We start from the raw sequence: 25,808 nt of genomic DNA on the forward strand, positions 1-25,808 counted from the left end.
GCAGGGCACTTACCATCATCTGAGCTTGCAGGACTGGCAGCTGCTCTGGGTGAGTGAGCGAGTGAGTGGTGAATCAATATGAAGGCCCATGATGTTACTGTAAACTATTGTAGACTTTATAAACACTGCACACTTAGGCGACATTAAATTTATTTTAAAAATAAGGTAATTGGCCGGGCGCAGCGGCTCACGCCTGTAATCCCAGCACTTTTGGAGGCCAAGGTGGGCGGATCACAAGGTCAGGAGATTGAGACTATCCTGGCTAACACGGTGAAACCCCGTCTCTACTAAAAATACAAAAAATTAGCCGGGTGTGGTAGCGGGAGCCTGTAGTCCCAGCTACTCGGGAGGCTGAGGCAGGAGAATGGCGTGAACCTGGGAGGTGGAGCTTGCAGTGAGCCGAGAGTGCGCCACTGCACTCCAGCCTAGGCGACGGAGCAAGACTCCGTCTCAAAAATATAATTAAATAAAACAAAAAAATAAAGTAATTGCACTACAATGTCATGGCAGCTACAACATCACTAGGTGAGAGGCAATTTCCAGCTCCATAATAATCGTAGAGACCACCATTGAGATAAGCAGGTCATCCTTGCCCAAAATGTCATTATGCAGTGCATGAGTATAATTAATGCCAGGCACATCACTGGCACTCAATAATGACGTTATTAACAGCATCATAAATGCATTATCACTAGCAACATTCATTCATTCAACAAACATATATACAGCATCTGCTGTGTTTTCACTGAGAGCTCAGTGGTGAGCAAGACATGCAGGGTCCTTGAGGAGCCTGGGTCTGGTGGCAAAGACAGTCTAGGGAAGAAGAAAGACTAGAAACAACTGGACAGGTTGCTAGAGACAGGATGAGGTAAGATAGGGGTGCTGGGAGTTGAAATAGACCTCCCAATCTCAGCCAAGGCACAAACTCAGGAGGTAGTTCAGGCACATGGTTGGACTGACATATTTTGGGTGTTACTGGATTTTTTTTTTTCACTCCTAGAAAAGCTTGTATTTTTTTTTTTTAATTTCTTATTTCCATAGGCTTTTGGGGAACAGGCGGTGTTTGGTTACATGAGTAAGTTCTTTAGCAGTGATTTGTGAGATTTTCGTGCACCCATCACCCAACAGTATACACTGAACCCAATTTGTAGTCTTTTACCCCTCAGTCCCCTCCCACCCTTCCTCCCGAGTCCCCAGAGTTCATTGTATCATTCTTATGCCTTTGCATCCTCATACCTTAATTCCCACTTATGAGTGAGAACATACAATGTTTGGTTTTCCATTCCTGAGTTACTTTCCTTAGAATAATAGTCCCCAATCCCATCCAGGTTGCTGCGAATGCCATTAATTCATTCCTTTTTATGGCTGAGTAGTACTCCATCATATATTTTTATATATATTACATATGTATATATATAAAATATATATAATTATATATATTTTATATATAATGTATATATAAAATATATATATACTGTATATATATTTTATATATAATGTATATATAAAATATATATACTGTATATATTTTATATATAATGTATATATATTATATATAATGTATATATAAAATATATATACTGTATATAATGTATATATTTTATATATAATGTATGTATTTTATATATAATGTATATATATTTTATATATAATGTATATATAAAATACATAATGTATATATATTTTATATAATATATATATATAATGTATATATATTTTATATAATATATAATATATAATGTATATATAAAATATATATAATGTATATATAAATATATATAATGTATATATATTTTATATAATATATAATATATGATGTATATATAAAATATATAATGTATATATTTTTAATATAATGTATATATAATATATGCATATATTATATATAATATGTGTATATTATATATCATATATAATGTGTATGTATATATTATATATATACATACACATATACACCACAATTTATCCACTCATCGATTGATAAGCATTTGGGCTGGTTCCATATTTTTGCAATTGCAAATTGTGCTGCTATAAACATGCATGTGCAAGTATCTTTATTTTTCATTGATAGAACTTGGCACACTCTGCCAGGTGATGATAATGACAATGGCAATCATATCAGCTCAATGCAAACACTCCCAAAAAGACAGCTGGATAGGCCACCATGTCTGAGGCCCTCATGGCAGATCTTCCTGGGGGAATCCCCCATCTCATCATCCATCTGAGATGAAGAGGAAGCAGTGAGGAGGGAAAGATACAGCTGCCATACCACTTATTCACACTTCTATCTCTGAAAACTTACTTGACAGTCAAGGTTAAAGGGCACATCCTGAGAAAGACGAGAACATGTTTAAAGGATGCAGTGGCCAGCTAGAAGGGGCTTCTGCTGGCCAAATCTGGGACAATTTGAGCATCAAAATAAATAGCGATAGTAAAGGAGTATAACCTATTGAATGAAATAAGAATCTATGAGTCTACACTGATACAAATAGAGAGCTGGGTGTGGTGGCTCACACCTATAATCCTAGCTGCTTGGGAGACTGAGGTGGGAGGATTGCTTGACCCTAGGAGTTCAAGACCAGCCTGGGCAACATAGCAAGACCCAGTCTGTACAAAAAATAAAATTTAAATTAGCTGGGCACTGTGGTGCACACCTGTCAAGTCCCAGCTACTCAGGAGACTGAGGCAGGAAGATCACTTGAGCCCAGGATGTCGAGCCTGCAGTGAGCTAGGATTGCACCACTGCACTCCAGCCTAGGCAACAGAGCAAGACCCTATCTTTTAAAAACACACATAAACAAACAATACAAACCACATCACTATGAAAAAGCTCAAACATCTCTTGAGTCCAGAAGTGGGGATTACAGTGAGCTATGATTGTACCACTGCACTCTATCCTATATTGCCCAGGCTGATCTAAACTCCTGGTCTTGACAGAGAAAGACCCCAGTCTCTTAGAAAAATAGTATTACTATTACTAAAAATAAAGAGGGAGAAGGGAAAGGTCATCCTTTCAGTAGAACTAACTAGTAAATGTGGAAGAAATGACAAAATTTGAAAACCACCATTTGGAAACCATCATAATTATAATTGATTCAGGAAAGAATCATCAGTGGATGCTAAAACTCATAGTGAAATTTTGAGGAGTAACAGAATATTTACATAGTTTAAAAATATCTCCCCACAAGATACTTATTAATTTCAACTGGTGAAAGAGTAACTGGACAGTGAAGAAATGTGGCAGACAACACCTTCACCAAATGATCACAGTTAGTATCACCAGTCATGGGTCAGATCGACAGGTGTTCCCTGCTGTGAGGCACTGAGAAGAATACCACTTCGCTTCTATAGCATCCCTGTTAAAACTGTATAACCTGAATCATCATAAGGAAATCTAATCTAATCATAAGGAAAAAAACAAGTTGAAAGATGGTCTACAGGAGAAAGCAAGTCTCAGGAATTTTTCCTGATTAAAGGAAACTGAGGGGTCAGGATAACTGAATGCATTGCATGATGCGGATTTTTCTTTCACTGTCAAGGGTGCTATTGGGACAACTGAAATCTAAATAAGTTTGGAGATTAGATCCCAGTCTTTTATTTTTATTTTCATCAATGTGAATGTTCTGATATTGAGAATTGTACTGTGATTCTTTAAGAGAATGCTCCTGATTTTAGAAAATATTCGCTGAAGAAGTTAGGAGTAACAGGGCATTACGTCTGCAACTTAATCTCAAATGGTTCAGAAAACATATGGATGGATGGATAAAATGGATGGATGGATGGGTGGATGGATGGATGGATGGATGGATGGATGGATGGATGGATGGGCAGAAAGATGAACAGATAGATAAAAGGGTAAAGTGGGTAGAATAAAATATTGACATTTGGGAATCTGGGTGAGGGGAATTAGAAAGCAATTCTTTGTAATGTTCTTGTAACTTTTTTTGCAAGTCTGAAATAATGTCAAAAACAATTTTTAAAGAGGTAGAGGTTCTAGACTTTTCCTGGCTAAGTATTTTGAAGGCTTCACCAACCTTGAATTTGAATCTTTAAAAATTAGACAGGAGTAGAGCAGAAAAAGAAGACTTGTCATTCAGAGACTCTCTCCTCTTAACAAAAGCCACCACCCTCTCTGCAAGAATAGTTATGTCATGAAGAAATCGACATATCATTGAGTCACTGGGCCTAAAGCTGTGGTCAGGGTGTGAGTGATAAACATCTCCACCTCTACACAGTGTGGTTAGTCTGGTGAGCGCTTTCCTGGGACCATCACTTGTATCCATTGCCTATATAAACTACTGAAAGGGTCCCATCACAGATGAGCACCCAGCTAGACCATGCCCTGGCAAGAGCATCCGACCTCCAGCTTCACCAGGCCAAGGGCCTGCTGCTCCCATACAATCCAATTCACCAATCACCATCCATCTTAAACAACTAAACACAAAAATAAGCCTGCCAATAGAACTCTTCATTACACCGTTTAGGCTTTCAGCCCAACTGCCCATTACTAACTCTTCCCGAAGAAGCAAGTGCTCTTCGTCTTCATTAACCAGGACTTTGATCACCCTCCATTTCTTTAAATGGCAATGGCATGATCTGTCTTGGGATTCCCATTCTACTGCCACTGCAGCCTTGCTTAATGTGCTCCTGGAGGGAAATGGGAAGACCATAAATATGGACAACCAAATGACAAGTGGAGAGAAGTGGAGAGAAAGCAGCAAAGGTCTCCTTCCTTGACTTGAGGTTTTCCAGAACATGAACTATGCTATGGCACAATATACACAATGATTTCTGTGAGAATATTCCATGCACACGCATGTGCACACACTCACATGTATACACTCACTGCAGTAAATCTTCAACAACTCTGTACTATAACTGCTATAATGATCTCTATCTTGCAGAGAAGGAAACTATTGCTCAGACAAGCTAAGTCATTTTTCCAAGGAAATTTGGCCAATGGGTGGCATGGCTGGGATCTGTTCAGCTTTATTTCCTATGCCCTGAACCTTTACACTATCCTGCTTTTCTGTCATTGGTATACAAATGCACTCTAAGTGGCAAGGACCTCAGATGCACTTAGCCAATCACCAGGCATCTTAAACAATGCGAGGTGAAGTCCTTTCTGTTCTAGAGGAGAGAGAGAGAAGCAGAAGATTCTTCAATGCCTGGCTGCTTTCAGTGCCTGGCCTCCGGATTCCAAGCCAAGATGATGACCGGGGAGGTGCCAAGAGTACCCCATGAATTCTCAGCTCCCTTCACTTCATTCTCATCACTCCTAGTGGCTCTGTCACTGGTCCCAAGCCAGCACACAAGCTCTGCATGCCCTCTCTTCCATCTGATTCCTATAGCATTTGATTTCTGTGCTGTCTAGTAGGCATAAGCCCCATCCATCATGGCACAGTGGAAAGACCTCTGGTGGTAGGCTGGGTTCCCATCCTGCCTCTGCTGCTTGAAAAGTTGCATGGCACTGGTCAACCTCTCTGAGCCTCAGTTTCCTCATCCACAAAATGGGGCTAATAATAACTACTTCTCCTGTTTACTGTGAGAATCAATCACCCTAAAATACCTGGAGTAACAGGCCCACCCTATGTATTAAAAAATTGTTGGTTCCCTGTCTCCTTGAACATAAAGTGATAACCTTCCCATGTGTCCATGTGTTCTGGGTACCAGGACCCATCACAACTGTAACTGGGTTAAAAACTGTTGGCTGGTAGACATAAACCTTTATGAGCCTTTTCTTCCCCAAGAAAGGAAATGAAAGGAATGCCTGAATTAAAGCCCGATAAGAGATTCTCCATGGTTCCAACCTAGAACTTTGTTTATAGAGGGTCCAAGATCTAGCAGAGAGGTTTTCTAAGTTGGCTAGCAGGAAGGGAAGGAACAAACAAAAGCAATCCATCACTCTGCGGCCACTGACAGCCGCCCTGCATGGAAGCACTTAGAGCCTGGGGGTGGATGCAATAAATCTGTAAGTTTTTCTCTACTTCCAAATCTGTTTTCATGCTTGATCCATTATTAACTTCACATCTTAACAATAAATATCTCTTGTTTTCTCAAACTAGACTTGAAGCTCCTTAAAAGCATTGGGGGTTCTATCAGATCCTTTCTCCTATCCTCCACAGTGTTATTGATTAATTGAACATTCCCCTGCAGGAAACCTACTAGTAACCGAGGTTATATTCACAGATTCTGAATAACAACTAGGAATAATATTTTTTAAATAATGATGATTGGCAGCACTAATTTAGCGTTTACTCTGTGTCACTTAACTCCCCCCAACAAAACTATGAACTAAGTGCTGTTATGAGCCTCATTATATAGATGAGGAAACCAAGGCTCAGAGAGGGTAAGTGACATGCCCAGGGTCACACAGTCAGGAAGGGCGAAAAGAGGAGGCAAACTCAGGCCACCTGGTTCCAGAGCCCCTGCCCCACCCCTACCCCAATGCTGCCACAGACTTTGGGTAAAATGGAATCCCCTCGGATTCTCAGTGTAAATTAACTTGGACAAGGTATACTCTCTTACAGCCTATTTTCTCACCTATAAAATAGGACTTTCAGGACTAAATAAAATAAACCAAGATATGACTCTAAAAGCACAGGCAATAAAAGCAAAACTAGACAAATGGGATTTCATCAAGCCAAAAAGCTTCTGCACAGCAAAGGAAACAATCAACAGAGTGAAGAAATGACTTATGGAGTAGGAGAAAATATTTGCAAGTCATATATCTGATAAGAGGTTAATATCTAAAATATATAAGGAATTCAAACAACTCAATAGCAAGAAACCAAATAACTCATTTTAAGAATGGGCAAAGACCTCTCTCACCACTCCTATTCAACATAGTATTGGAAGTTTTGGCCAGGGCAATCAGGGAAGAGAAAGAAATAAAGGGTATTCAAATAGGAAGAGAGGATGTTGAATTGTCTCTGTTTGCAGATGACATGATTTTATATTTTGGAAACCCCATCATCTCAGCCACAAAACTCCTTAAGCTGATAAACAACTTCAGCAAAGTCTCAGGATACAAAATCAACATGCAAAAATCACAAGCATTCCTATACACCAACAATAGACAAGCAGAGAGCCAAATAATGAATGAACTCCCATTCACAACTGCTATAAAGAGAATAAAATACCTAGGAATACAACTTACAAGGGATGTGAAGGACCTCTTCAAGGAGAACTACAAACCACTGCTCAAGGAAATAAGAGACGACACAAGCAAATGGAAAAACATTCCATGTTCATGGACAGGAAGAATCAATATCATGAACATGACTTTACTGCCCAAAGTAATTTATAGATTCAATGCTATTCCCATCAAGCTACCATTGACTTTCTTCTCAGAATTAGAAAAAACTACTTTAAATTTCATATGGAACCAAAAAAGAGCCCTTACAGCCAAGACAATCCTAAGCAAAAAGAACTAAGCTGGAGGCATCACGCTACCTGACTTCAAACTATACTACAAGGCTACAGTAACCAAAACAGCATGGTACTGGTACCAAAACAGACATATAGACAAATGAAACAGAACAGAGACCTCAGAAATAATACCACACATCTATAACCATCTGATCTTCGACAAACCTGACAAAAACAAGCAATAGGGAAAAGATTCCCTATTTAATAAATGGTACTAGGAAAACTGGCTAGCCATATGCAGAAAACAGAAACTGTACCCCTTCCTTACACTGTATAAAAAATTAACTCAAGATGGATTAAAGACTTAAATGTAAAACCCAAAACCATAAAAACCCTAGAAGAAAACTTAGGCAATACCATTCAGGACATAGGCAAGGGCAAGGACTTCAGGACTAAAGCACCAAATGCAATTGCAATAAAAGTCAAATTTGACAAATGGAGTCTAATTAAACTAAAGAGCTTCTGCACAGCAAAAGAAGCTAGCATCAGAGTGAACAGGCAAGCTACAGAATGGGAGAAAATTTTTGCAACCTACCCATCTGACAAAGGTCTAATATCCAGAATTTACAAGCAACTTAAACAAATTTACAAGAAAAAAAACAACCCCATCAAAAAGTAGGCAAAGGATATGAACAGACACTTCTCAAAAGAAGACATTTATGCAGCCAAAAAACATATTTAAAAAAAGCTCATCATCACTGATCATCAGAGAAATGCACATCAAAACCACAATGAGATACCATCTCATGTCAGTCAGAATGGTGATTATTAAAAAGTCAGGAAACAATACATGCTGGTGAGGCTGTGGAGAAATAGGAACGCTTTTACACTGTTGGTGGGAGTGTAAATTAGTTCAACCATTGTGGAAGACAGTATGGTGATTTCTCAAGGATCCAGAACCAGAAATACCATTTGACTCAGCAATCTCATTACTGGGTATATACCCAAAGGATTATACATCATTCTACTATAAACACACATGCACATGTATGTTTACTGCAGCACTATTCACAATAGCAAAGACCTGGAACCAACCCAAATGCCCATCAATGATAGACTGGATATAGAAAATGTGGCACATATATACCATGGAATATTATGCAGCTATAAAGAAGAATGAGATCATGTCCTTTGCAGGGACATGGATGAAGCTGGAAGCCATCATTCTCAGCAAACTAACACAGGAACAGAAAACCAAACCACCACATGTTCTCACTCATAAGTGGGAGTTGAACAATGAGAACACATGGACACAGGGTGGGGAACAACACACACCGGGGCCTGTTGGGGGGTTGGGGACAGGAGGAGGGAGAGCATTAGGACCAATACGTAACGCATGTGGGGCTTAAAACCTAGAGTCCGGGTTGATAGGTGCAGCAAACCACCATGGCACATGTATACCTGTGTAACAAACCTGCACATTCTGCACATTCTCCACATGTATCCCGGAACTTAAATAAAGTAAAATAAAATAAAATAATTAATTAATTTAAAATAGGCAAAGAACCTGAATAGACATTTCTCAAAAGAAAACATGCAAATGACCGATAGATTTATGAAAAAATATTCAACATCACTAATCGTCGAGAAATTGCAAACTAAAACCACAGTGAGATCTCACTTCATACCTGTCAAGAATGGCTTTTATCAAAAAGACAAAATTACCAAGTCATAGAGAGGATGTGGGGAAAAGGAACCCTTGTACACTGTTGGTGGGAATGTAAATTAGTACAGCCATTATGGAAAACAGTGTGGAGGTTCCACAAAATACTAAAAATAGAACTACCATAAGATTCAGAAATCCCACTACTGCATATGTATCCAAAGCAATTGAAATCAGTATGTCAAAGAGATATCTGCACTACCATATTTATTGCAGCATTATTCACAATAGCTGAGACATTGAATCAACCTAAGAGTCCACCAGTGGATGAATGGATAAAGAAAATGTGGTATATACATGCACACTGGAGTACTATTCAGCCTTAAAGAAAGAGGAAGCCCTGTTATCTGTGACACCATGGGTGAACCTGGAAGGTACTATGCTAAGTGAAACAAACCAGGCTCAGAAAGACAAATACTGCATAATCTCACTTTGAAAAGTCAAACTCATAAAAGTAGAGAGTAGAATGGTGGTTACCAGGACCTGGCAGGAAGGAGGCAGTGGAATGGGGAGATATTGGTTAAAGGGTACCAAGTTTCAGTTAGATAGGAGGAATAAGTTTTTCAGATCTATTGCACAGCATAGTGACTTTAGTTAATAATAATATACCACATATTTCAAAACTGCTGAGAGTAAATTTGAAACACTCTCATCACAAAAAAAGATAAGTATGTAAGATGATAGATATGTTAGTTAGCTTGACTTGAATAATTCCACAATGTATACATACATAAAAACATTACACTGTACTCCATAAGTATGTACAATTATTTGTCAATTAAAATAAAAATAGTAAAAATACAAATAAAATAAACGATGCAAAGTATCAGCATACGATAAGCCTTCCATAAGTGACAGCTATCATTTATATTCTAATAACAAATCAATCAAGAAAACTTTTGTGTTAGTGAAAATGTGTCCACATAGCTGTGTAAGAGCTTAATGCAATTACACTTATGATGACCTTTATCCCTGTCTTAATTTGGGTTCCCCCAAAAGCAGACCCTAAAGCAAGGTTTGGGGTCCATGTAGTATATTTGAGAGGTGATCCTAGCAGCAGGATGAGGAGATGGAGAGGTGAGGCAGGGGAGAAAACATAGCCCATAAAGGGTGTTATGGGGAATGCCTCTGGGGACAACTGGGGCTGTCCCTCTGGGAAGCCTTCAGGAGGGGTATAGAACACATAGCAGAATGGGCCCTCTGAGGGCATATTTATGCACTAGCTCTTGTCCTTCAGCAACTGAAGGTTGTTCCCAAGGACAACACCAAGCCCCTGACATTTCCAGCCGGCCCTGCACTCAGATTGAACATGCTCCACTGGCAAAAAAACAAACAAACAAACAAAACCTCCCAGACCGAGACACAGGTACTTGACATGGGAAGCCCTCGGTGTGTACAGAAACTGCCCACCACAGCTGCAGGTGACATCCTGAGTAGGGCTAGGGAGTAGAAGGAGACCTCATCAGCTCTGAGAAGTGGGCAGACACAGCCTCCACACTGCTGGAGCATCAATTCCTAAGTGACGTATTTGCAGTCACAAGGCTAATTAGCAGCCAAGGTGGGATTCACCTTGGGCTCCTTCTAAAACACCTCCTAGGAAACTCTCAACTCCTTGAAAAGAAACAAGAGAGGAAGGCAGGCCCCAGGTAAGTCAAAGCACTCGACATACCGTAGGAAAAAGTCTCACCAGCATAATATCGTCAGTTTGTTTCCTGTAAATAATAAGGGACTGCAAACTAAATACTCTGTTACCCGATCCACAGAACACTTCACCACAAAAATTCATCAAGAAGCACATTCTGGAGCTAATTTTCCATTGTGGAACTTCAGAGCTGCTGTTTCAATAGGAATGTGACTATAGATGATTCATTAGTGCTGTCTGTATAAGCCTCTGGGGCAAACACCAAAAGACAGTCCATTTGATATTTAGAAAGCCAAACATATTTTAAATGAGCCTCACTGGACTGAATCTCTCATCACAGGCCTGAAAGATTCAGCAGCTAGGGGGTTGTGGCATGGTCTTAATGGAGGCTGGGGCAGGGTCTTTAAGAGGATAAGGACCTATTCTTGCTCCACAGCTAGGGAAGAGGGCCTGGAATCCAGGATAGGGGGTACCAGATCAATGCTCAATGGGGATCTGGGGGCTCAAATAGAACTTTCTGGATGGGCGTGATGGCTGATGCCTGTAATCCTAGCACCCTGGGAGGCCGAGGCAGGTGGATCACCTGAAGTCAGGAGTTCGAGACCAGCCTGGCCAACACGGTGAAACCCCGTCTCTACTAAAAATAGAAAAAAATTAGCCAGACATGGTGGCATGCACCTGTAATCCCAGCTATTCAGGAGACTGAGGCAGGAGAATCGCTTGAACCCAAGAGGCAGAGGTTGCAGTGAGCCAAGATCGCACCACTGCACTCCAGCCTGGGTGACAGAGTGAGACTCTGTCTCAAAAAACAAAACAAAAAAAAGAGCTTTCTTATGCAGAGTAATAATAATACTTAACAAAAATTTCTCAGGAGCATAAATTTTACTAGAAATAATTATGTTATAGAATATGTATATATATATATACAATACTATTAACATAAATTATAAAATACCTTGTGAAAGATCTCATCAATTCAAAATAAGACATTCAACATGAATTGGTGAAAAGTCTACATTATAAGATTTTTATTTTTTAATTTTAATTTCAATTTTGTATAATTTCAACTTTCATTTTAGGTTCAGGAGGTACATGTGCAGGTTTGTTACATGGGTATATTGAGTGATGATAAGGTTCAGGGTATGATTGACCCATCATTCAGTTAATGAGCAGAGTACCCAATAGTTTGGTTTTCAGCCTTTGTCCCTCTCCCTTCTCTCCCCTATCTAGTTATCCCCAGTGTCCACTGTTGCTATCTTTATGTGCATGTGTACACAATGTGTAGCTCCCACTTATAAGTGAGAATATGTGGTATTTGGTTTTATGTTCCTGTGTTAATTTGCTTAGGATAATGGCTGCCAGTTGCATCCATGTTGCTGCAAGGGACATAATTTTGTTTTTTTATGGCTGTATAGTATTCCATGGCATATATGTACCACATTTTCTTTATCCAATCCACCATGGATGGGGACCTAGGTTGATTTCGTGTCTTTAGTATTGTGAATAGTGCTGCAATGAACAGAAGAGTACATGTGAAGCTGTGTGATACAGTTTGGCTGTGTCCCCACTCATATCTCATCTTGAATTATAGTTCTCATAATCCTCACGTGTCATGGGACAGACCAGGTGCAGATAATTGAATCATGGGGGCAGTCTCCCCCATCCTGTTTTCATGATAGTGAGTGAGTTCTCATGGGAGCAAATGGTTTTATAAGGGGCTTTTCCCCACCTTCGCTCTGCACTTCTCCTTGCTGCCGCCATGTACCTTCGCTCTGCACTTCTCCTTGCTGCCGCCATGTGAAGAAGGATGTGTTTGCTTCCCCCTCTGCCATGACTGTAAGTTTCCTGAGGCTTCCCCAGTCATGCTAAACTGTGAGTCCATTCAACCTCTTTCCTTTATAAATTACCCAGTCTCGGGTATGTCTTCATTAGCAGCGTGAGAACGGACTAATACACTCTATGTAAAGGATTAACACAATCTTTTCCTCTTCTGCATGAGAATTTAACCCTGGGTTAACTTTCCAGCTCTGATCTGCTGAACACCTGATAAAGAGGAAACGTCACTGTGCTAGAGGGCCACAGTGCTCATCAAAGTGCCCCTTGTTGGTAGACTGCATCTGGACTGGGAGCTCATGGAATGAATCTGAAATAGCTAATGAGGAATCTACAGCTTTGGGAGTCCTTAAGTAGCATGACTGTTGTAACAGGGCATGTCCCCTGCAGACACCCTGGCAGCCATGAAGATAGAGTTGTTACAACAGCTATTGTCCCGTAAGACAGGATAGTTCCCACACCTGCTTAATGTGGGTCTCATCACTTTGTACCGAACTGCCACTTGGAGGTAGGGGGCAAAAAAGAATGGCCCCTGAGGACCCACAGAAGAGATGCCCAATGCTGCCTGCATCCTCTTAAGTCAGTATGGTGCTGAGCATGTCTGAATGCTTAGTTAGCCTAAAAGGAATTACCAAATGAGTATGGCAGAAGTCTTCCTATTTTAATGAATACACTATTACCCACAGACTAGTCATTCCTCTCTTGCCCTTATAAATATATTAGAGATCCTTGTAATAATTAGCACAATGATTTGTAGGTGTGAGATAGTGAGTTTAAGTGCTTATACCTAGTTTTCTAAAACAGACAAAAATATACCTCCTGAAATCTTATTTACATAATGAATCTGTTAGGCAAAGCCTGTTTCCATGCAAACAACAAATGATATAGCCGAGGCCATGCACGAAATATGAATTAGTTGGAACAGAGAGAATGGGATTTGAGTGAAGGTATAATAAACACGTGTTCTGTGGCTCCTATCCAGCCTGGTTCTCTCTGCTCACAGGACAGCTGAAGTTTTTGACATACTGCTCCATAAGGGTGGAGGTGAAATGTGTTCACTCACAAACTACACAGGTCTGAACACAGAGACACGTACCAAGGAATGTTCTAGATGTGCTTTGGGGAAAACAGAAGAATTTCCAAAGAAGTAAATTGTGAAAAGGTCATAAATGGAATATCTGTATTTGTGCAGGACTAATAAAGGCAAGTCACATTAATAAAAGCATATAGTGTGGTTCCAATAATGAAGAAAGGGAACTAGATCTATTTCATATATACCTACAAACATGAATAATGCACACAAGGATTTATATCAAAGTATTAATAGCAGTTATAGTAGTTCTCCATGACAAGGGAAATGGAGAATTTTACCATCTATTGCTTACATTTTATTTTGCTTGTATTTTCAGAATAAAGATATATCTGCAAATTACTTCTGTAATTACAATTATAATGGAAAAATCACCTTTAACAAGGATTTGAAAAAATATATATGTGATAGAATTCCTTTTTAATACTGAGCTTCTCCTGCACATTTAAAATGTAATTCAGTTTACAGAAATGCAGTTTACCCTTTCAGATCTTCTGAAAAGAAGGAACAAGCCATTTGTATCATGGGCAGACAAATGAGAAACTCTGAAGACATACAAATCATCGCACACATAGAATTGTTAGGATCTTTCTTCCCCCAACAATGTGGCTGTGGGTGTGGGATTCTTGGGATGAAGATCAAGGTAACCAGAATCCCTGAGATCATTCCCTCTTAATTTTCTGAACAGCTCACTATAAGGAATCAGTGCCTGTTTACCCTTCGAAGTATGGCCACAAAGCCAGAGGGAAAACAAAGGCTAATAAGAATGTCAGAGAGATTCTTGATAACTCCCCATGCCTATGGCTAACTGCATTTATAGGATTAAATCCATAATCTATGTCAGTGTTTCTCAACCTGTTTTCTATTATGGCTCCTTTGGGAACCTTTTCAGATTTTGTGGTTCCTAATCTCCATCCCCAACCTCCAGTGAAATTTTCATAAGCACAGATATGGTGTATCTCTGTTTATGTACGGTGGCTCCTTGTGAAGGAGAGGCACAAACTATTGTAAAAATCCAAGATTTTTCCTATCTTCCCCCAATAACCAATCTTTGTCCCCTCAGAGGTGATTTCAGCCCCATTGAGAATTCGTGCTCTATGTATATCTATGTATATAAATATATGTGGTGTATATACACTGTGGAATACTACACAGCCATAAAATAGAACAAGATCATGTCCTTTGCAGGAACAGGGATGGAGCTGGAAGCCATTATCCTTGGCAAACTAATACAGGAACAGAAAACCAAATACCGCATGTTCTCACTTTTAAGTGGGACCTAAATGGTGAGAACACATGGACACAGAGGGGAACAACATACACTGGGGCCTTCCGCAGGGTAGACGGTGGGAGGAGGGAGAGGATCAGGAAAAATAACTAATGGGTACTAGGCACCTGGGTGATGAAATAATCTGTACAACAAAACCCCCATGACACAAGTTTACCTATGTAACAAACCTGCACTTGTACCCATGACCTTAAAATGAAAGTTAAAAAAAAAGAAGAAAGAAAACAAGAACATCAGCACATACTTCCCACTCTCTTCATCACATTTCCAAAGTTGTTTCAACTTCCACAATAATCAATCATTACTTTTACCAGGGAAAGTATAGAGCGTGTGTGTGTGTGTGTGTGTGTGTGTTTTAGGAATGCCAGAGGAATAAAACCACATACTTAAATGCAAAAATAAAAAGAAAGGAAAAGAAGAAAATAAACGGTTCTTTGAGAATGAACACAAAACAGGGGAAACGGCTTTGATTAGACTAATCATAGCAATTCTAACATATTCCAACACACGTAGATAACAAATCTCCCAGTGGAGATGACAGACATACTATGGCTAATATATTCTTGTTTTCTTGTCATGCTCATTCTGAAAAAGCACGTGAGATACTACTGGGGACAGGAAGAAAACCCAAACAGATCATCTGATAAACCCCATCACGGGTGTGCCTGAGAGCACCAAGGATAAAGGGCCTAAAAAATAGCCTTCCTCAGCTGGGCATGGTGGCTCACATCTGTAATCCCAGCACTTTGGGAGGCTGAGGCGGGTGGATCACCTGAGGTCGGGAGTTCAAGACCAGCCTGATCAACATGGTGAAATCCCATCTCTACTAAAAATACAAAAATTAGCCAGGTGTCATGGCACGCACCTGTAATCCTAGCTACTCAGGAGGCTGAGGCAGGAGAATTGCTTGTACCCAGGAGGCAGAGGTTGCAGTGAGCTGAAATTGTGCCACTGCACTCCAGCCTGGGCAACAGAGTGAGACTCCATCTCAAAAAAAAAAAAATTCGTCTGGGAAGTGAGGAGCGCCTCTGCCGGGCCGCCCTGTCTGGGAAGTGAGGAGCGCCTCTGCCAGGCCGCCCCGTCTGGGATGTGAGGAGCACCTTTGCCCGGCCACCCATTGTCTGGGATGTGAGGAACGCCTCTGCCCGGCCGCCCCGTCTAGGAAGTGAGGAGCGTCTCTGCCCGGCTGCCCCGTCTGGGAAGTGAGGAGCACCTCTGCCTGGCCGCCCCATCTGGGATGTGGGGAGTGCCTCTGCCCGGCCACCCCGTCTGGGAGGTCTACCACAGAGGCCAGAAGCAATGTGGGGGCTGGACGTAGTGGCTCACACCTGTAGTCCCCATACTCTGGGAGGCCGAGGCGGGTTGATCACTTGAGGCTAGGAGTTCGAGACCAGCCTGGCCAACATGGCGAAACATATGAAAAATACAACAGACAAACCAACCAACCAACCCAGCGACGACAAAACAGGTCTACCCTGGAGTCATTCTCTAATTTTTTCTATTTTCCTCCCTTTCTGATCCTTTATCCCACCTTCTTTTTCTTCCTCTTCCTTCTCCTTCTTCTTTGTCAAATAGAGGATTGAGTTATTATCATTGATCCATACAAAGTCCTTCTCTCGTTTATTTTCTTTAATTCCCACCCCCCATTTCTATTCCCCATCTTCCCATGTGCAACCTTCCTAATATGTTTGATATGCATCTTTTTGTTTGTATGTACTTTTAGAAAATGTTTATTGTTTTGTGTGCAAAAAAAAATTAATAAAAAAAAGAAAAAATAATTAGCTTAGTGTGGTGGCAGGTGCCTGTAATCCCAGCTACTTGGGAGGCTGAGGCAGGAGAATCACTTGAACTTGGGAGGCGGAGGTTGCAGTGAGCTGAGATCGCGCCATTGCACTCCAGCCTAGGCAACAGAGCAAGACTCTATCTCAAAAAATAAAAATAAAAATAACCTTCCTAGCCTTCCTCCAACTCCAGACCTCCTTTGGTATTGTATGCTTGAAAAATCACAGGAAGCAACAGTTTTAAAAGCTTTGGAACCTGTTCACAAAGACTTGTGACTGTTGAAACTCAGATTCATTCCATTCAGAGGAAATAAAAGCAGACTGAATACTAGTTAGCCACAGAGATGGTTCCCAGCAGGACTATGGGGGTGAAGGAGAGAAGAAACTAGACATGAAAGAGAGATAACTGGAACCAGAATGCACTGAATAGCTCTGGAACTATCTCTGGCTACATTTCACAGAAGAGAGGGCAAAGGCTTCTCAAACCTTCTCACCTACTCCCTGATGGGGTTTATTCTAGAATCAAAGCTGTTTAGAGTAGGAAGAGACTCCAGCGGGAAAAAGAAAAGGACATACAGGCATATCTTGTTGTATTGCACTTCACTCCACTGCACTTTGCAGACATCACAATTTTTTTTTACAAATTGAAGGTTTGTGGTAACCCTGCATTGAACAAGCCTCTCGCTGCCACATTTCCAACAGCACAAGCTCACTTCATGTCTCTGTGTCACATTTTGGTCATTCTAGCAATATTTCCAACTTTTTCATTATTATTATATCTGTTATGGTTATCTGTGATCAGTGATCTTCCACGTCACTATGGTAATTGTTTTGGGGTGCCACAAACCGTGCCCATATGACAGTGAAATAAATCGATCAATGTTGTATGTGTTCCGACTGCTCCACTAACAGGCTATTCCCCATCTCTGTCTCCTTTTCCTGGGCCTCCCTATTTTCTGAGACACAACAATATTGAAACTAACCTGATTAATAACCCAACAATATCCTCTAAGTGTTCCAGTGAAAGGAAGAGCTGTACATCTATCACTCTAAATCATATGCTAAAAATGATTATGCTTAGTGAGGAAGATACGTCAAAAGCCGAAATGAACTGAAAGCTAGGCTTCTTATGCCAAATGGTCAAGTTGTGAAGGCAAAGGAAAAGTTCTTTTTCTTAAGGAAACTAAAAGTGCTATTTCCATGAGCAATGAATGATAGGAAAGTAAAACAGCCTTATTGCTGATATGGAGAAAGTTTTAGTGGTCTGGACAGAAGATCAAGCCAGACACAACATTCCCTTAAGTCAAAGCCTAATCCAGAGCAGGGCCCTAACTCTCTTCAATTCTATGAAGGCTGAGAGAGGTGAGGAAGCTGCAGAAGAAAATTTGGACACCAGTAGAGGTTGGCTTATAAGGTTTGTGGAAAAAAGTTGTCTCCATAACATAAAACTACAGTGAAGCAGCAAATGCTGATGGAGAAGCTGCAGCAAGTTATCTAGATCTAGCTACGATCATTGATGAAAATGGTTACACTAAATGACAGATTTTCAATGTAAATGAAACAGTCTTATATTCAAGGATGCCATCTAGGACTTTCAGAGCTAGAGAGATGAAGTCAATGCCTGGCTTCAAAGCTTCAAAGAATAGGCTGACTCTCTTGTTAGGGACTACCGCAGCTGGTGACTTTTAAGCTGAAGCCAATGCTCATTTATCATGCCAAAAATTCTAGGGCTCTTAAGAATTATGCCAAATCTACTGTGCCTGTACTTTATAAATGGAACAACAAAGCCTGGATGATAGCACTTTTGTTCACAGCATGGTTTGCTGAATATTTTAAGCCCACTGTTGAGACCTACTGTTTAGAAAAAACAAGATTCCTTTCAAAATATTATTGCTCATCGACAATGCACCTGCTCACCCAAAACCTCTGATGAAGATGTACAGATTATGTGATTTTCATCCCTGCTAATACATCCATTCTGCGGCCCATGGATTAAGGAGTAATTTTATCTTTCAAGTCTTATTATTTAAGAAATACATTTTATAAGGCTATAGCTGCCATAGATAGTGATTCCTCTGATGGATCTGGGAAAAGTAAAATAAAAACCTTCTGGAGGCCGGGTGCAGTGGCTCATGCCTGTAATCCCAACACTTTGGGAGGCCGAGGTGGGTGGATCACCTGAGGTCAGGAATTTAAGACCAATCTGGCCAACATGGTGAAACTCCATCTCTCCTAAAAATGCAAAAATTAGCCAGGCATGGTGGTGGGCATCTGTAATCCCAGCTACTCAGGGGGTTGAGGCAGGAAAATTGCTAGAACCCAGGAGGTGAAGGTTGCAGTGAGCCAAGATTGCTCTATTGTACTCCAGCCTGGGTGACAGAGTGAGACTCCACCTCAAAAAAAAAAAAAAAAAATCTTCTGGAAAGGATTCACCATTTTGGATTCCATTAAGAACATTCATGATTCATGGAAGGAGGTCAAAATATCAACATTAACAGGAGTTTGGAAGAAGTTGATTCCAACCCTCATGGATGACTTTGAGGGGTTCAAGGTTTCAATGGAGGAAGTAACTGCAGACGTGGTAGAAACAGCAAAAGAACTAGAATTAAAAGTGAAGCCTGAAGATATAACTGAATTGCTGCAATCTCATGATAAAACTTAAATAGACAAGGAATTGCTTCTTATGGATAAGCAAGGAAAGTGGTTTCTTGAGATGGAATCTACTCCAGGTAAAGATGCCTTGAACATTGTTGAATTGACAAGAAACATTTTTGAATATTACATAAACTTAGTTGACAAAGCAGTGGCAGGGTTTGAGAGGATTGACTCTAATTTTGAAAGAAGTTCTCCTAGGCTATCAAACGGCATCACATGCTACAGAGAACTTTTTTGTGAAAGGAAGAGTCTATCTATGTAGAAAACTGCATTGTCGTATTTTAAGAAATTGTCACAGTCAACCCAACTTTCAGCAACCATCACCTTGATCAGTCGGCAGCCATCAACATTGAAGCAAGACCTTCCACCAGCAAAGAGTATGGCTCACTGAAGGCTCAGATGATCATTAGTGTTTTTCAGCATTAAAGTATTTCTAAATTAATGTATGTACATTGTTTTTTAAGACATAATGCCATCATACACTTAATAGACTACAGTATGGTATAAAACATAACTATTGTATGTACTGGGAAACCCAAAATTTGTGTCATTCACTTTAGGATCTTTATTGTGGTGGTCTGGAACCAAACTCACAATATCTCTGAAGTATGCCCGTACTTACTGAAAACAAGTTTTACAAAACAACACTAAAATGCTTACCATATGCAACGTGTTCCAATATACTCTAGTCTAGGCTAGTCTATTTCATTTTTTAATGCTGGTCACAAGCCACTAAAATAATGCTATCAACCACAAATGGGTCATGACCACAAATTTAAAAACATAAATGTATTCTAACCTCTTGGGTCCACAGCTGAGAAAGCTAAGATTCAGAGAGGTTAAATCCAAGGTCAAAAGGCTACTTTCTGGCAGAATCAGGACTAGTTTAGACCCAGGTAAATGATGACTGTTGTTATCAGTCTAATAATTGGGACTCACCTCAACTAATGCCTCCTTTATAAATCCTGATCAGAATTCACCTCTACCCATGACCCCCGCTGCCAACATTATTCAGGTTGCTGTTGTTTCTATCTTCGTTTTTTTAACACCCCCAGGCCTGTTGCCCTGATATCCCTGTGAACCTGGAGGCATGGTCCCAGGCTAAGTGGTCCCACGGCATTTTCCACATCACCAAACTGACCACTCTCTTCCTCTCCTCTACTGCTTCCTTGCCATGAACCACAGCATCCCCTAAGGTGGGCCAGGGAACTACCAGCCTTGAGGAAGTGATGAGCTTGCTAACTCAGCCAGAAGAAACCTGAAGGGCAAAGCTTAACGCCACCTGAGTCCTGATATACAAATTCCAAAAAGCACTAAAGGTGGCCAAGTCAGTTTGGAAGACCTTGAAGAAGTGGGCCATTCAACCCTATCCAGGCAGAATAAATCCTTCAGGGGTCTAGGGAAAGGATCGCATTTAAAAACCAAAGGGCAGCCTCTCTCACTTGGCCTCCATCTTGCAGATTAAAAGATGATGTGTCTGGAGAGTCGGCTTTCTGATCAAGTTTCGCCTTACTAGGTGGTGCACCCTGGGAAAGGGACAGGGAGAAGCACAAAGTGTGGGGCCACCATAGCAAGCAAACCCCAAATGCCTCTTCCACCTTCCACCTCAGCAACCTGTACTCCCAGCCTTCCTGGAACTCTACCCCATGTCTTCACCTTGAGGTTTCAGCAGGTCCCAATCTCTGTGGCTCTCACAAAACCATGCAAATCAAATACAACTCCAATCAAGAAAGCATCTATCCTCTGCTTCACCCTCAGAGGTCTCAAACATGCATTCTACGTCTTCGAGCTAGATTTCACACAGCAACTTAAATATGACTGTTGTAAAATCACATGTTCCACGTCAATCACTGTAGGGCATTCCCAATGCTTCAGAAAAGAGATCACTCTCTACACTACAGCTTCAGACAGGGCTTGGTAAATCATAGTTCATGGGCCAGATTGGGCCAGGTACCTGTTTTTATAAATAAAGTTTTATTGGAACACTGCCATGCCCATTTGTTTACCTATTGTCTGTGCTGGTTTTGTGCTACATGATAGAGTTGAGTAACTGCAACAGAGACTGAATGGTCTGCAAAGCCTAAACTATTTACTATCTGCCTCTGTACAGAAAAAGTGTGCCAACCCTTCGCTTACAGAATCCTGCCTTTTTTTAATGGTGATAAAATATACATAATATAAAATTTACCATCTTAACCATTTTGAAGTGTACAGTTCAGTGATACTAATTACATTTGCATTGTTGAACAACCATCACCACCATCCATCTCCAGAATGTTTTCATCATCCCAAATGCAAAGTCTATATCCAATAAATAATAACTCCCCATTCTCCCTCCCCTCAGCCCAGGCATCCACTGTTCTACTTTCTGTCTCTATAAATTGTCTACTCTAGGTATCTCATATTGGTGGAATTATACAGTATTTGTTGTTATGTGTCTGGCATATTTTACTCTTAGCATGCTGTCTTCAAGGTTCACCCATGTTGTAGCATATATCAGAAGTTCCTCCCAGGTCGGGCATGGTGGCTCATGCCTGTAATCCCAGCACTTTGGGAGGCCAAGGCGGGCAGATCATTTGAGGTCAGAAATTCGAGACCAGCCTGGCCAACATGGTGAAACCCTGTCTCTACTAAAAATACAAAAAATTAGCCAGGCGTGGTGGCGCAGGCCTGTAGTCCCAGCTACTTGGGAGGCTGAGGCAGAAGAATCACTTGAACCTGGGAGGCAGAGGTTGCAATGAGCTGACATCCCACCACTGCTCCAGCCTGGGCAACAGAGCCAGACTCCGTCTCAAAAAAAAGAAGTTTCTTCCTTTTTAAGCCTGAATAATATTGCATTGTATGGATAGACCACATTGTGTTTACTCATTTGTCTACCGATGGACACAGGTTGTTTCTACTTTTTGGCTACTGTGAATAGCACAGCAACCTGCCTAATCCTCGAGTCTCACCCAACATCACACACCTGCTCTCTCCCCCAAAGGGGTCCTCTGTCAATTTCCCCAATGTGTCCTGCTTCCTACCACCTTCAACTGAGATGAGCCGTGGATATAAAATACACATTCAATTTCAAAGACTTTGTATTTTAAAAAATGCAAAATATCCAGTAATGATATTTTACATTGATTCTTTGTTAAAATATTATAATTTTGATATATTGGGTTGAATGATGTATTATGAGCATTAATATCATTTGTTCCTTTTCATTCTTTTTAATGTGACTACTAGAAAGTTGAAGGTTAATATATGCCTCGTATCCTACTTCTAGGAGCGGCACTAGGCTAGACTCTGCAGGGGTTGGCAAACGTTTTCAGTAAAAAGCCAGATGGTAAATATTTTCAGCTTTGTGGGCCGTTCTCACTCTGCATTGTCACACAAAAGCAGCCATAGGCAACACATAAAGGAATGATCATGGGCGTGTTCCAACACCTTTTATTTACAAAATCAAGCCGGGTATCAGATTTAGCCCCTAGGCCATAGGATATTAATCGCATTTTTTAAACGGCCAATTCTGGGAAATTCTGTTCTATTCATTTGCTCAGCACCCTCTGTGAAAAGCCATTTTTCATTCAACCAGAGTCTGGAACGCAAGTCTGTTCCCGGCTTCCCCGACCTGGGCAGCTCCTGGGACCACGGGGCAGCCCCTCGCAGGTCGGGGCTCGACCGCCCCAGGGCACCCACCGAGCACACTCACTTGGGCGTGTGGGCCTCGTCCACGCGGTGCCCCAGCTGGAACTCGTGGGATTTGCTCCGATGCAGCGCGGTGAATCCCGGGATCAAGTGTATCAGTTTTCGGGAGGAGGGCGGTGGGGTCCCCGGGGGCTTCAGCTTGTTCTTCTTCCTCATGGGCGGCGTGCCCGGCGGGGTCACGGTGGTGACGATGTTGGGGGTGCGCGGCGGAGTGCGGACCGCGTGCCGCTGCCGGGGCGATGGGGGCAGGGAACGGTGGCCCGACTCCAGCGGTGGGGGCGGGCACAAGCCCGGGTAGGGGTCCACGGTAAGCCTGTCCACGTGGGTGTACACAGGGGCCCCGGGAGTGGGGCTAGTGTGACAATAGTGCTGGACGCACTTGGACGGGACCCTGGGGCTCTGGGAGAGATGGGTGCGGATCCACGGGGTGGGCTCCGGGGGGCACACGGGATTGTTCTCCTTCCCCGTCTCTGTGGTGGGCCACTGGATGGTCCAGTCTTGTTTGGAAAGGTTGCCTCCTGAGTTGGGACAGAAGAGCAGAGAGAATGGGTAAGCCATGAGAAAGCCAGGTGAGTTACACCATACACACCATTACATCATACACACATTACACCACGTGCCCATTACATCATATGCATGTTACACTATATACCTGTTACATCGTATGCATGTTATCTCATATGCAAATTATATCTTATGCCCATTACATCATGTGCCCATTACATCATATGCATGTTACACTATATACCTGTTACATTGTATGCATGTTATATCATATGCACATTACATCATATGCATGCTACACTATATATCTGTTATGTTGTATGCATATTATATGGACATATCATATGCACATTACATCATATGCATGTCACATTATATGCACATTACATCATATGCATGCTATTTCATGTGCCCATTACCTCTTACAGACATTCTATCAAATGCATGTTACATCATACCCACATTACATCATAAGTACATTTACATAAAGCCAACCACCTCTACTTGGCCCCTCCAAAAAGAGAATAAAATCCCTTTGTTGACCCTGTTACCCTATTCCCCATTCAACAGCCTTGTCTTCCACTGCCCCATAGCTGGGAAGACCCCACAGCCCAAATGCTCAGAAAAGGGAAGAAGTTAATTCTCACCTTTTGAGCTTCCCAAGTTCCCAGTTCCGGCAGTTTCAAAGTGATTTAAAGTACTTTAAAGGATAACTTTTCCCTTACACGGAAATTTTAATACCTAACCCTCACGTGAGATACACAAATTCCAAGGAAGTCAAGTTCATCCTTAATCCCTCCCTGACCACTTCCTCGGCCACCGCATACTTCTTCCAGATCTATGTCGCCATGTTCTCATTCATGCATTTGTCCAGTCAACATCCTGTGAGTGCTAACTATGCCCTTTGCTTGGAAAAGACACAAAAGCAACACAGACGAGACCCTGATCCCCTGGACTTACGTTCTGCCAAAGCAGTCATAATAGACAAGAAAACATGCTCACTGAAGGATTTCACATGGTTATTGGTGCTGGGAGGGAAATAAACAGAATGACATGATAAAAAGAATATGGGCAGCTGGGCACGGAGGCTCACACCTGTAGTTCCAGCAATTGGGAGGCCGAGGTGGGCAGATCACTTGAGGTTAGGAGTTCGAGACCAGCCTGGCCAACATGGTGAAACTCCATCTTCACTAAAAATGCAAAAAATTAGCCAGGCATAGTGGCATGCGCCTGTAATCCCAGCTACTGGGGAGGCTGAGACAGGAGAATTGCTTCAACCCAGGAGGCAGAGATTACAGTGAACCAAGATTGCGTCACTACACTCCAGCCTGGGCTACAGGCTCACTCTCAAAAAAAAAACAGAATATGGGCAATAGAATGGTTAACCAGACAGTGCTACATACAAACCATGTGCTACACAGCTCAGCCAGGAGAAGGCATCAAGTGCCAAGTCACACAAAAACCTGGGCGAATCTCCAGAGAATTAGGCTGAGTAAAAAATACCAATCCCCAAAGGTTACATACTATATGACTCCATTTATATAGTATTTTTGAAATGACAACATTTTTGAAACAGAGGATAGATTGATGGTTGCCAGGGGTTAGGGATGGCAGAAAAGGGGGTAGGAGAAAAATGGATATGGGGATAGCACAGCAATACAAGGGAACCCTGGAGTGCTAGAACTCTCCAGCATCTTAACTGTGGTAGATATACAAACCTACACAGGTGACCAGATTACATAGAATTAAGCCCATTGTGCACATATACACCATGGAATACTATGCAGCCATAAAAAAGGATGAGTTCATGTCCTTTGCAGGGACATGGATGAAGCTGGAAACCATTATTCTCAGCAAACTATCACAAGGACAGAAAACCAAACACCACATGTTCTCACTAATAGGTGGGAATTGAACAATGAGATCATTTGGACACAGGGCGGGGGATATCACACATAGGGGCCTGTTGTGGGAGTGGAGGGCTGGGGGAGGGATAGCATTCGGAGAAATACCTAATGTAAATGATGAGTTGATGGGTGCAGCAAACCAACATGGCACATGTATACCTATGTGTCAAACCTGCACGTTGTGCACATGTACCCTAGAACTTAAAGTATAATAATTAAAAAAAAAAAAGAACTAGGCCCATGGTGGTGGCTCTTGCCTGTAATCCCAGCACTTTGGGAGGCCAGAGCAGGAGGATCACTTGAGCCCAGGAGTTCAAGACCAGC

The 25,808-nt window shown here is 41.5% G+C and overlaps 1 protein-coding gene across 2 annotated transcripts in view; it reads right to left on the reverse strand.

Annotated features, from left to right (window-relative positions):
* The window catches only part of KSR2 (kinase suppressor of ras 2), a 526,538-nt gene that overhangs the window by 285,905 nt on the left and 214,825 nt on the right, over nucleotides 1-25,808 (reverse strand). For both annotated transcript variants that reach the window (XM_055235579.2, XM_055235580.2), the window contains exon 4: nucleotides 23,078-23,591. In XM_055235579.2, coding sequence (XP_055091554.1) covers nucleotides 23,078-23,591 — 514 coding nt within the window. The remainder of the gene's footprint in view (nucleotides 1-23,077; nucleotides 23,592-25,808) is intronic.

Source organism: Symphalangus syndactylus, chromosome 13 (genome assembly GCF_028878055.3).
Source record: "Symphalangus syndactylus isolate Jambi chromosome 13, NHGRI_mSymSyn1-v2.1_pri, whole genome shotgun sequence".
In the NCBI taxonomy this organism is placed as follows: Eukaryota; Metazoa; Chordata; class Mammalia; order Primates; family Hylobatidae; genus Symphalangus; species Symphalangus syndactylus.